The sequence below is a fragment of the Castor canadensis genome, chromosome X, assembly GCF_047511655.1.
Source record: "Castor canadensis chromosome X, mCasCan1.hap1v2, whole genome shotgun sequence".
NCBI lineage: Eukaryota > Metazoa > Chordata > Mammalia > Rodentia > Castoridae > Castor > Castor canadensis.
In genome coordinates this window covers 95,077,483-95,091,161 of record NC_133405.1, presented here as the reverse complement: position 1 = coordinate 95,091,161, position 13,679 = coordinate 95,077,483, and the positions used below count along the sequence as shown (strand labels likewise).

The 13,679-nt window shown below is 37.5% G+C and overlaps 1 protein-coding gene and 1 pseudogene across 10 annotated transcripts in view; one reads left to right on the top strand and one right to left on the bottom strand.

Moving 5' to 3' along the window:
- The first annotated feature begins 866 nt into the window (after positions 1-866).
- LOC109690116 (heterogeneous nuclear ribonucleoprotein A3 pseudogene) lies at positions 867-1,810 on the top strand (annotated as a pseudogene).
- Positions 1,811-2,871: 1,061 nt separating this feature from the next.
- Positions 2,872-13,679, bottom strand: part of Klf8 (KLF transcription factor 8) — a 211,816-nt gene continuing 201,008 nt past the window's right edge. For 4 of the 10 annotated variants that reach the window (XM_074064273.1, XM_074064274.1, XM_074064271.1 and 1 more), the window contains 2 exons: positions 11,804-11,981; positions 2,874-9,787 (listed from right to left, as the gene is read on the bottom strand). In XM_074064273.1, coding sequence (XP_073920374.1) covers positions 9,781-9,787; positions 11,804-11,981 — 185 coding nt within the window. In that variant the 3' untranslated portion in view covers positions 2,874-9,780. Of the gene's footprint in view, positions 11,982-13,679 lie in introns of all 10 variants that reach the window. The other 6 variants (XM_074064276.1, XM_074064268.1, XM_074064278.1 and 3 more) reach the window with 4 other exon arrangements.

Genomic DNA, 13,679 nt, shown 5'->3' with positions numbered 1-13,679 from the left:
AGAGATGAAATCATTATACTAAAAAGACACTTGCACTCCCATATTTATTGCAGCACTATTCACAATATCCAAAATAAGGAATCAACCCAGATGTCATTCAGGGGATCAATGGACAAAAAAAGAATGAAATCCTGTCATTTCCAACATAGATAGAATTTTAGGTCATTATTTTAAGTGACACAAGCCAAAGACAAATTCTTCATTCTCACTCCTTTGTACAAACTAAGAAGTCAATCTTGGGGCTAGAAGTGTGCTTAAGAGGTAGAGAGCCTGCTTTCTAAGCCTGAAGCCCTGATTTCAAACCCCAATACTGTCAAAAAAAAAAAAAAAGAAAGAGAAAGAAAAAGAAAAGAACATTCTGAAATAATGGTCACTCAGGACTGGGAAGGTGGGACTGAGAAAAAAATTCAATAGCGGGGTTTGAAGCACAGTAAGAGTGGAGTAATTACTTCTATTACTTCTTTATACAATAAGGTAACTATAGGTTAAATATACGAAATATTTCATAATGACTAGAAGAGTACAGAATTCCCAATATATAAAAATGACTGCTTAAGGAAATTAAAATGCTTATTATACTGATTTTACATATTAGGTACATGTATTGGAGTTACCATGCTACACCCCACAAAAATGCACAAATATGTCATAATAACAAAGAAAAGAGGGTTAAAAGAGGTGAGTGAGGTCTCAAAATGGTGATAAAACCATTGTATGGTTGCCTTCAGCCCAACTCTGGCTGTGGGGATGGGGGTGAGGGGATGTTACAAAGGAACCAGAGCAGCTAAGGAAGTTATTTATTGGTAGTCTGAGTTTTGAAACTAGGTGATAGTTTAAGAGAACATTTTGAGAAATTGGGCACACTCAAAGATTGTGTGGTAATGTGAAATCCCCAAATAAAACATTTCAGGAACTTTGGTTTTGTGACTTACTCTTGTGTTGAAGAAGTGGATGCAGCAATGTGTGCCCAACCACACAAAATTGATGGGTGTGTAGCAGAACCAAAGAGTCGTTTCCAGAGAGGATTCTGTAAAGCCTGGGGCCTATCTAACAATGAAGAAAATTTTTGTTGGTGATATTAATGAAGATACAGAAGAATATAATTTGAGAGACTCCTTTGAAAAGTATGGCAGGATTAAACCCATAGAAATTATAGAAGACAGGCAGAGTAGACAAAAGAGAGAAATTGCTTTTGTAACTTTTGATGATCATGATAGTTGATGAAACTGATGTTCAGAAATATCACACTATTAATGGGCATAATTGTGAAGTGAAAAAGGCCCTTTCTAAACAAGAGATGCAGTCTGCTGGATCACAGAGAGGTCGTGGAGGTGGATCTGGCAACTTTATGGGTCTTGGAGGAAACTGGAAGTGGTGGAGATAATTTTGGCTGTGGCGGAAACTCTGGAGGAAGAGGAGGCTATGGTGGTGGAGATGGTAGCAACAGAAGTTATGGAGGAGGTAATAGTGGATATAAAGGATTTGGCAACTATGGTGGTTACCCTGGATATAGTAGTAGAAGAGGCTGTGGTGGTGGAGTAGGTTATCATGGTTACAATGAAGGAGGAAATTTTTTGGCAGTAACTATGGTGGTGGTGGGAACTATAATGATTTTGGAAATTATAGTGGACAACAGCAGTCAAATTATGAACCCATGAAGGAGGGAAGTTTGGTGGAAGAAGCCCTAGCAATCCCTATATTGGTAGTTATGAATCTGGTAGTGGAAGTGGTAGCTGTAAGAGCAGAAGGTTTTAAAAACAGCAGAAAAAAGGTTACCACGCTTAACAGGAGAGAGAAAGAGGCATTGTCAAGAAAGCTCTAGGTTACTTTGAGACAGTTATACCAACTGGATTAGAAGAACTGTAAAAACCTGGCACAGAAGGAACAATGATCCATGTCAGAAAAGTTACTGCAGCTTAAACAGAAAACCCTCTGGTTCAGGACTGGCATAGCCACAGCTTGCAAAAAGTGCAGGTTATTGATTAATACAGTATAGTGTCAATTAGATGTGCATGTAGCTTTATTTTTTTTTATTACATCCAGTATATTGCCCTGTAAATTGTAGTACCAGGAATAAAAAATTAGGGAATTTTAAATGTTTCAATATTTGTGTAGTTTAGTTTTTCTGCATTTTCATATAGAACCTTTAGCAAAATGCAGTTTTGAAGGCATTTCCTTGTGAGTTAACAAGGAAAGATCATTGTTAATTACTATTTTGTATGAATTTTGCTACAGTTAACTATAAACACCTACTGACTTGCAGTTTAAGGAGAAATCTATTCCCCCCATCTCCACACCATGATATGAATGGATGCTGGCATGTGTAGAGAAGAGCTTTTTTAAATTATTGTGCTGGATGAGGGTACATTGTGGCATTTACAAAAGTTCTTACATTATATCAAACATATCACAGTTATATTCACCCTCTTCATTATTCTCCTTTATTCCCCCTACCCCATTCCTGGAATAGTTTCAACAGATACCATTTTCAATTTGCATACATGGTGTACACCATATTTGCACCATATTTACCCTTCCATATCCTTTCCCCACAACCTGCCCCCAAACAGGACCTGTTCTGCCTTCCTGTTCTCCCATTTTGTAAAAGAAACAAAAGACATTTTTTGTTTGTTTAAGATAGCTATACAGGGAGTTTCCTTGTGACATTTCCATGTATATATGTATTATAACCTGAATGAGAAGAGATAGTTGTATATTTGCAATGTGTATTTTAGATACAAAGGATTGGGTATTTAAATTAACATATTCATGAATAGCATTAAGATAACCTTCAAATAAAAAAATCTCAAAATTAAAAAAAAAAGAGCTGGGCATGGAGCACATATCAGGAAGCTGAGGCAGGAAGATGGTGAATTCAAGACTGCCTGGGCTACATAGTGAGACTCTGTCTCAAAAACACACAGAACAAAAGCAAAGAAAGAAGGAAGGAGAGAGAGGGAAGTGGGAGAGAGAGAGAAAGAGAGAGAGGAAGGAAGGAAGGAAAGAAGGAAGGAAGGAAGGAAAGAAGGAAGGAAGGGATGGAAAAGAAAAGATAAGCCAGATGTGGTAGTACACACCTGTGACTCTAGCACTCAGAAGACTGAGGCAGAAGGATGGTGAGTTTGAGGCCAGCCTGGGTTGGATTATGAGATTCTTGTCTCAAAACAAAACAACAAAATGGAAGTCCCAAAATAGAGAGTTGTGTTACTTAATATCAAAGAAATGGTATTTTTGGTGGGAAAATGATGGCGGTTTCAATAAACAGTGCTAAAACAACTGGTTTATCCATGTAGAAACTCCAGTCTCACCAAAAATAGAGTAAATATCCTATGTCCAATTTCACCCCTAGATATTTTCCTTAGATAAATTTTTGCACATGTGCACAAAGAGATAATTAAAATATTCATCAAAGTTTTGTTTTTCTAAACATTGTTATCTCTAAATCTGAAACAGTATAAGGGAATTTCAAAGCTCAAAGTGATAAATATATTTATTTATATAATGGAATATCTCATAGCAATGGAAATAAAAGTACTACAGTTATACATATCCTCATGAGTGACTCTCACAAACATAATTCTGAGCAAAGGAACACAAAAGAACAAATACAACAAGATTATATTTATTTAAAGTCCAAAACCAGGCAAGAGTAAAATATTATTTAGATTTGCATTCATCAGTAATAAAGATACATTTTTAAAAGAAAGAATGGGTATGATTACCACTGAAAATAGGATAGGGTTACCTCTGGGGAGAGGGAAGACAATGTGCTAAGAGAGTGGTACCTAGGTGCTTCTGAAGGTCTGAGCAATGAATGTCCTGTTCTCAGTTGGAGTTGTGAATACATGTGGGTTTAAGCTCATTATTCTCTCTACTGTAGATATATATGCTTTATTTACTCTTCCCAAAAATTTGAATACTTATCTAAATGGATAATATTCCTCCTAAACATCTAAATTAGGGATTTTCCTACTAGGGAGCCAGCAACAAAGGAAACCCAAATAAAGGTTTGGAACCTCAAAAACAGACATGGAGAGCCAGGCACTGGTGGCTCACGCCTGTAATCCTCGCTACTCCGGAGGCAGAGATCAGGAGGATCAGGGTTTGAAGCCAACCCTGTGCAAATAGTTCCACGAGACTCTATCTTAAAAAAACCCTTCACAAAAAAAGGGCTGGTGGAGTGGCTCAAGGTGAAGACCCTGAGTTCAAGCCCTAGTACTGTTAAAAAAAAAAAAAAGACATAAAGGTTCAGAAACTGAAAGGACTTATCCCTATGACCTGAAACTCCCAGGGAGATGATGGAGCACAGAGGGATTCCTTTACTCATGTCTGTGGCAGCAGTGGAGGTAAAGATAAGTCACACTCATGATCACACTCCTGACACAATGCAATGACAAACAATCCAAACTCAGAAACTGTGAAAGTTTAAGAAAAAAAGCTTTATTTGAAGCCTTAGAAATTTCAAATTTGGAAACACAGCTCTGAGCCAGTGTTTTGAAGAAGGTGAGAAATTGAGATCCAATATATGGGATATTGGATGTTGAAAAGGAACAGGGGCTACACGACTAATGGATGATAAAAATATGTATACCCAGAATGGAAATGTCCATAAAACAAGAGGCTGATAATCTCTTGCTATGCATCTTGAACCACTGGGTACATTATTGTTTAGTCATTCCAAATGCCTGTTGTCAAAGAGTGAAGGCTACCAAGGTTCACATTCCTAGGCAGCAATTTGAATTCTGCATAAGTCCTGCTTCCTTAATGGCCTCCCAACTACATTTTGAAAAGCTTTTTTAGGTGCTTTCATCATAATTTTTCTTTTATTTTCACAGAAGAAATAGTAAAAAAATTGCTAGGATATCCTTAAACTGAGATTCATTGTTTTTATCATTTGAACTGAAAATCTAATTCTGGCAGCCCTGGGAACAGCCACGTTTCAGTTTGTCCTTACAAATCTTGGCCCCAATCTCTTTCACAGAAAATTCCCTCTTTCTACTTTACTGCCAGTGCTACTCTGAAAGACAAAAGTTTTAAATGAGACATCTTCCCACATCACCACTCAGGACTGGTATTGTACAGATGCTTTTAAAGTTGTTCTAATACCCTCCTTTCCTGCCTCATTTCCTAAGAAGAAAAACAAAATAGTGAGAACAGGACTGGGCAGGGAAACCTAGTGAACTGAGTCTATATCATAAACTCTTGTGGGATCCTTCATAAGAAATATACAAAAGGAGCATACAGTCTTCATTAAACCCCATTCATAGACATGATTGAATATATTAGCAAGAATGGTGAGTACCCCATGTGTTTAAATGGAGAAATTATTATGTTTGAGACAGCCTGACTTCCTTTGTTGCTCTGTGATAGTATACAGTAATTGCATCACAACTTTTTCCAACTAGATAGGAAGAAAATGAGCTACTCCTGACATGTTGAAGACACACACTGTGGAGAAAAATTCAACATAATATCCATGGTTTCTGAAGTTTAAAATATTTTATTAATAAAAAAGTACAATAATCAAACTGAACAAGATTGCTTAGTACCCAAGCACACACTCTGCCTGGATGCCACAAATGGGAGAGTCACACTGAGCTAGAACAGAATAACCTTTAAGTGGCCATGCTAACTGAGGCAATTTTTGAGTATCTTCAGGTACATGACAGACTCATATATAAGAGATTGCTCAAAGCCATACTTCTGGAGCAGCAACTATTATAAAATGGAGTAAAAACAGGGTGCTGCTTCTAAACACTAAAGTAATAAGGCAGAAACATAAGAGTTATAGAGACTGAAGGTTAATATATTGTTTTATAATTTTTAAAACAAACAATGACAAAAAATCCAATAAATCCCTTCACTGCAGGCTCCTTTCCCCAACACGCAAAAAAGAAGAGTCAGTTTCTGGTACTGCTCTCCTAATGTGACCTTCTGTCAAAAAAAAAACAGAGATAAACACCACTAGGGACTCTCTTTCCCTTTTTCTTCAGGAATACAATAAAAACAGCACTGCATACAACACACTTATAAAGTAATATCCAACACAGCTACTTGTACTGACCCAAGGAAACATTCTACTGGAAGGGAAGAAGAGTTTCACTGTTAATAAAATAGTTTCTCTTCCCTTGCCCCCAACCCACCACCAGAAAAAGAAATGGAAAAGGATACCAGTGTTTGAAAAACAAAGAAATATTCTACCACTGGTACAAATTCCATCCTTTTCCAGTCCACTCCCAACCCAACCACCCCACCCCACTTCCCTCCTACCTTTACTGTTCAAAATACAGTAAGTGGAGAAAGAGAAAATTTAAGCAGTGAAACTGAACTGGCCAAAGACTGAAGGACTCTGAGAAATTGCCTTTGTGCTTCTGACAAGGTGATATGTAATGTAATCCAGGCAGAGTAAGAAAGGAAAAAAATATAGCTTTGACACTATGGATTTTGTCTACTTATTCTTTTAGGTTCAAATATATTTTAAGTCTGGAAGCAGATGATAATCCTATGGTTAGTAAAAAACAAAAACAAAAACAAAAAAACCCAATGTATGGAAAGTGAGAGTAAAAGAAGAAATAATATTGCTTCCAGTGGCCATTTTTCAATTATCTTTCTTACTAACTCATTTTCATAGGGTAAATATAGAGTACTGCAATTATCATCATAGTAATGATCACAATACTTTCTTATTCTTTTAGAGATCTCATACTGTTTTTGAGAGCAACCATTGAGAAGCCTCACAACACTCCTGTGAGGTAGATATCTGGATCCCATTTTGCAGATGGGTTAACAGAGGCACAGAGTGGTGATGTGTCTTACCTAAGGTCAACCATGTAAGAGACCGGAGGAAATATGAGAGGCTACTCAGGGTACAATTCTTGTGAAACATCCATATTTAGCAGTGAAAAAAGATAGTGCTAAGTGTTTCTTTAAATTGGGCCAACCCAATTTCTATTGTGTCTTTCCATTTATAGTACCTCACATAGGAATTAGCACACTATGAAAGATCAATATGTTCCCTTGAATTATTAAAGATTACAAAAACTCCCAGTGGGAAAATGTTTTGGGGAAAGGATAGACACAAATTCTCATAACTGAGATCATGAAAATAGCTTAATTCCAGAATTTTGTAGACCACTTTGTTGGGAGTTCTAAAAATGTTACTATCATGAACATAAGCACCGGGTTCTAGTTGGTAGTTATTTCCCATGAGTGTACAGGTTAACAGTTAAGATACTGTTGTATATGTATATACGGGAATTGAACAATTAAATAAATAGATGACAGAAGGTGGGAGTCATGTTTCTCACTGTTAAATGGGAGGTTACACAGATAAGTAAAGTGAAGAGGCTACAATTATTCATGTGGTAATGGATCAGGATTGAGGACACCAATATGAACTCATGTATAGCTAAATAAATAGATGGATGATTATAGACAGAAATATTTACAGATATGTGATATATATGTTAGTATGCACAAATATATTTCTTTGCTCTGTCAGCTAAGGAGGCCATGAAGCAACAATACCCCACTAGCAACAAATATAGCTAGGGCCCAGATCTTGTTTTCTAATACAACTCTTGAGTAAAAGGAACCATGACTCACTGAAGAAATAGGTGATTGTAGCAGTGAATGAAAAAATATATAGAAAAGAAAGATGAGCCTGGAACATCTTACAGTGCCAGAAATTAAAAACATGATAAAATGATGGGGTATGTCAAAAGGACTTGGGAGACAACAAAAAATAGCTCCCAATGGCAAAGGCCAGAACAATTTGAGCAACAAAATAAAGTAACATTAGATTATAACCTAAAGTATAAAATAAATATCTATGAGCCCATGTTGATATAAATAAATGATTGCATAAATAAATAAATGGAGAAGAGATAAATCTCCCATGCTGGAAGAATTTCAAATAATTTATATAGATATTTGCTCTCAAGGATGTGGTACATAACTCCTTAAGTGTGGGCTGGACATAGTGATTTCCTTCTAAGAGTATAGTAGGAAAGGGAGGAAAAAGAATAAATAGAAGAAATCTAATAAACACTATCTCAGCCAGGTAAACAAGGCTAACATTAAGAGTGATAAATCACATAAATATGATGTGATGAAAACAGAAATTCACATCTATGGTTTTCCTCCCTCTGTCCAAAAAAAATTACTTCACACTCTTCATGAGAAAAATGTTAGATAAATTCCAATTTAAGAACATAATCTTCAAAACTACCAAAGTCACTGAAAACAAGGTAAGTCTGAGAAACTCTCACAACCAAAAGGAGTCCAAGAAGATATGATTATTAATGTAATGTGGTATCCTGAATGAGATACTGAAACAGAAAAAGAATATTAGGTTTTAAAAAAAGGATATTAGGTTGAAACTGAAGTATTGATTTCAGTTAGTATTGTTTTGATATTGCCTCATTAATTGCAAGAAATTTACCATAAGATGCTAATAATAGAGACAACTACATGTGGACTAAATGGGAATGTTTTGCTATCTTCAGAATTTTTCTGCAAATGTGAAAATGTTCCAAAATAGAAAGCTTATTTTAAAAAGGTCCTAGTGCCAGCTATGGTAGTGCATGCCTGCAATCTGAGCACTTGGCAGGCTGAGGGCAGGAGGATCATGAGTTTGAGGCCAGCCTGGATTACATAACAAGACCCTGTCTCAAAAAAGCACCCCCACAAAGTAAAATACAATAAAAAGAAGTTCCTATCAGAAACTTTTGTGTTTTTTCCATAACACATGCCACCTAATCTACCCAACCAGTTTATATTCCTCATAGTTTTTCCTGAATTTTACAAATGTAATTATCAACTGCCAATCATCTACAGGTGAAGAAATTCCACTGCAACAAATTCCTGGATGCTATCCATCTATATCAAATAAGGCAATTTCCATGTTTGAGGCAAATGTCACACTAACAGTTCTTTGGTAGTGTAAGCACCTCAAATTCAATTAAGCCTCAAATGCTAACCAAGAGAGATACATTTTAGTTCCTTCCCACCTCACTGTTTATCTAGACAAGTTTTATGTGCTTTTGGTGCAGTAACTCTGTATGTACTTTACTGTACTGGATTTGAATCCATGTACTCTTAAGAAATTCCCTTAATGGATCTTGTCACATTCTAAGGAATGTATCACATTTCTAAGGAAAGCATATGTAAGTAACTGAAAAGATTTTTTAAATCATTTTTTGGAGAAGAAAGGGCAATGAGACTAAGGTTAGCATTGCTTTTTGACTAAAGACAATTAACAAAGCATTTTCAAACTCTCTCATTACTTCACAGAAAGCTTTTTGAACAAAGGCTTGGGGGTGTCAGGAAAACCAATTTTTGAATCTTAATTTGATCATCCTAGTTAGTACAATAGTCTGATAGTCTTTGTTTATAAAAAGATCATATGTCCCAATGCAAATTATCCTCAGGTTTGAGGGGCACATGTCAGCTCTGACCTCTGGAAAAGAATCTTAGGACCCAAACTGTAGAGAAGAGGGTAAACCTTAGGCTTTATTCTGAAATATTGTACTAACTACAACATTATAAGCTTAAATCTATGTATAATAGAAATCCACATTTACCAATCCATCTTTACTGCTACATAGAGAGCCCCATTAATAGACTGGACCTAGATATTTCCTAGTGCTTTAGTAATAAGTACACAGTTTAGAACTTGTACAACAAAAGTCATGAACAAGCCCATATCAAAATAATAAGAATAATAGTAAAAACCTACCTGCCATCTTGAAAAGTACAAGCAGTCCTTAAATTTATGGTTTATGGTCTGGAAAGACATTGCAAGTATAAATAAAGTAAATATAATCTATATATAAAAAAGTATGAGACCAGAAAAACTGTGTGTCTAATGTTATATGGCAATGATCACAAGCACATTTTACTTATTATGTCATTAACTATAAACGTTTTTCAGTGGTTTAAAGTTTTTTGAAGTGTAACATACAAAATTGGACAAATATTACAACCAATCACATAAAATTTCCTTTAATTTGGTTTAATAAGGTGACCTCTGGGAGAAGGAGTATACAGGTCTATAAGGCCTCAAGGAAACATATGAAAAAAAGAATCTGACCCGTATTTGTCTCATCTATAAAATATGAGGGATGGGTAGGACTAGCCAACTTATAGATCCCTTTTTGATGTTAGAATTCTATGATTTAGTCAGAACGGACAACCTCAGGAGGTAGTAACCTAAAGTTTTTAAGCGTGGATTAGTGGAATATTTGCCAAGGAAAAAGGGCTCAAGATGAAGACAACCTTTAGGAGAGAGGCTGAGTCCAATCCAATTGATACAAAGCCCCTCTCCTCTTACCCTAGGAGAGGAAATATGCCATGTGGAGGTAGATCTGAGGTCCAGAACCAGGAACAGAGGGGTTTATGCCCCAGAGAATATTATGAAATAGTCTGATTGGGCAACCAAATGTGTATATTATGCTACCTGCTACAATGGCTAAAAAGAAATGACTTAGGTATTCTTAATAAAAATTGCATTTTGTATTTCAGTTTTCACAATCAGTCTTTTATATTCCATTCCACACAGAGGAATGAGTGCCAATAATGTCATGGAATGAACAGAATTCCCTTTTTCTAATCCCTTGCCTTTGTATAACATGACCTCAGTGTACAATTTCTCATCGTGGAATATACTGAATAATTGTTTTATGTAAACAAAAGAATCAACAGTACAGTGCAGCCCCTCAAGACACTGTCTCAACTGGCTACTATTTAAATGAGGTTTGTGATTAACAACACTTTTTGATATCCTATCCAAATGACAACCTATTTTTTCCTCAGGGCCATCCCAGGTCTGCTTGTTCCTGTCACTGCCCAACATATTTTCATAGACCACTTTTTTCCCTACTGACCTGCCTTTGTGTGCTTTGAATATTTGTCCAAAATTAACCTAAGAAGAATCTAATTGTGCCACAAAATATTTAATCCTAAAAGAACAAGAAGAGGAAGAGGAGAAGGTCAAGAAGATCCCTTCATTCCCTTTGATGGCCTTAAGAAGAAAGACTAGCAGTGTCTGAAAAACAAACTACAGGAAGAAGAAACAGGTTTGAATCTACAAAACATTTAAGTTTGGTATGAAACTCAGCTTATTCACCGAGAATGTGCCCTATATTTAGGATCCTACCAATCCAGTCCACTACATTGTTATGCTTCCTCCATCTACGAACATGAAAAAAAAGTCATTTTAGGACACCACCAATTGCCTAGTCATTTTAGGACACCACCAATTGCCTTCAGTACTGATATATCCATATATATATATATGGATATATGGATAAAAGGTCTAGAAATCAAAAGAAAAACCAGGGGGCAGAGGCGGGGTGGTGGGGTGGTGGGGCGGGGGGAGCAGTGTATGTTTGTTCACAGCCTTTAGTTTGATTCCTGTTTTGCTATTGTAGGAAAAATGTCTCTATCCGAGCAGGGGATGTTGGGAGGCAGCCATGGGTGCCGCACTGGAATTCAACCCATGCAGAGGTTGAAAAACTGAAGTCTGGACAGTGAGAGGTGAAGACGGAATATGAAAAGCCCCACAGGAGACCATGTATCTTTTTCTCCAGTCTCCTCATCCTGGCTCAGTGGGCTGCTTCAATCCCATCTCAGAGGCAAATTGAAGTCAAAGAGGAAAAAGTGGTCTTGACCTCACACACACACACACAGACACACACACACAGACACACACACACACACACACACACACACACACACACACACACACACAACGCGCACACACCAGCGCAACTCCTCTAGTAGTGTAGCCTGTGCTGCTCACATGGTGTCGTGGCGCCGGCGGTGTAGAGACAAATGGTCAGAGCGAGAAAAGCTGCGGTTGCAGTCTGTGCACCGAAAGGGCTTGATGCCTGTGTGCTTGCGGAAATGGCGGGTAAGCTCATCTGAGCGAGCGAATTTCCAGGAGCAGCCATCCCAGGTGCATTTATAAGGCTTCTCTCCTGAAAAGAGAATATGACAAAACAAAGGAAATCAGAGAGGAGATGCCTGGCTGCTGGAAAGATAATAGAATACCTAATGTTTTTAAATAAAAGCTTTAGTAAAAAAAAAAAAAGACCGTCACCTTGAAGGCATACACTTGTTCACCTTTTAAAATTAATTTGGCAAACATAAAATTATATATATATATACCATATACGACATGATATTTTGAAATATAGACACACATTATTGTTTGCTTAGCTTGAGCTTTTTCTCACATGCTTACTTTTTGAGGTGAGAATACTTAAAATACACTCTCATGGATTTTCAACAATGCAATTCACTGTTACTTATAGGAACCCTAAAGCAAGGCTAAGATGATTGAGTGGCTAAGATAGGTTCTGGATCAAACAGACCTTTGTCTGAATCCTAGCTCTAGCATACCATCTGTGTGACCTTAAGTAGTTACTTTATCTGTTTTCTCATCAATAAATGGGTTGCTCAAAACATTTTGTTTTTTCTACTTATTAAGTAATAAAACTGGGCTGCAAACCCAGGACTTTTGACACTTTTCACTGTACTAATCATATATCCTCTTACAACCTCTTACTGAACAGTCTAAGATAAAGCTATCCATAAGAAGAATGTCTGATTCAGTGGAAAGGGCACTTAGCTAAAGCTACCGACCTTCTTTGTTATAAGGTCAGAAACTCAAGTGCACAAAATGGCATGGGGAGAGGTGTTAGGTCAAACTTGTTGAAATAGTTTCATGCCCAGAATCTTCAGTTTCATCTGAGTTATATATGGGATGTGTATACTCAGAATAGAAATCTAAATGGAAAAAAAGTAGTTTAAAAAGCAACACAACATGATCCCATTATGTGAATGGTCATGTATTACAGATTTGTATACTCAGAATAAAGGCAATATCAATACTGTTACATGTAAGTTACTAAACATTGTTAACAGTAACAAAAGTGAAAATGAGGAGTGGTGGGAAGAGGGCCTGAAAACAGGGAGTATTGGGACAACCTGCCACAGAGTCTGGGTGGGAGATGGTGACAAGAGGTGGTTGAAGAGGACAGTTTTATGTGGCATCACGGAGAAGTTCCAACAGTGGGGAACTGTTGGCAGAGCCTTAAGGGAGGGAGCTGCAGTGGTCAAAGGCCTCATCCTCCCTAGCCAGGAGGGAGTCCCATCACTTGAAGCTAGGACAAAAACAAAGTGCTGGGCCTGAGGCTGGATTAGTATTTAGCCTCAGGGCCTGCCCCTTGGCTGCATGAATTGACTGTTGGGTGGGTCAGAGACCTGTGCCCAGATCCTCTGAATTCCACAGCCTCTTCCCTGCTGCATGGAGGTGAACTGTCAGGCAGGGCCTGAAAGTCCTAAAACCTGCCCCTGGGACTTGCATGCTGGCATGTGTTTGCTGACAGTCAGGACTGAGGGCCTAAGTGCAGACCCTCTAAATCACAAAACTTCCACACCCTCCTCTTCTACAAAGGGAGGTAAACTTCTAGATGCAGTTTATGAGCAGTTAGAGCAAATAGGTCCATCAGCTCTCCCCCAGCCAGTGTAGAAGTCAGTGTTCTGTTTGCTCTCTCTATTCTTTGAAGCATTCAGGCTTCATGAGGCTTAGACACCTGCTGCCCCTGGGGACACAAACCATGGGAGGGGGGTAAGCATGTGGAGCAAGTAGCAAATGGGAACCTGCCCATGCC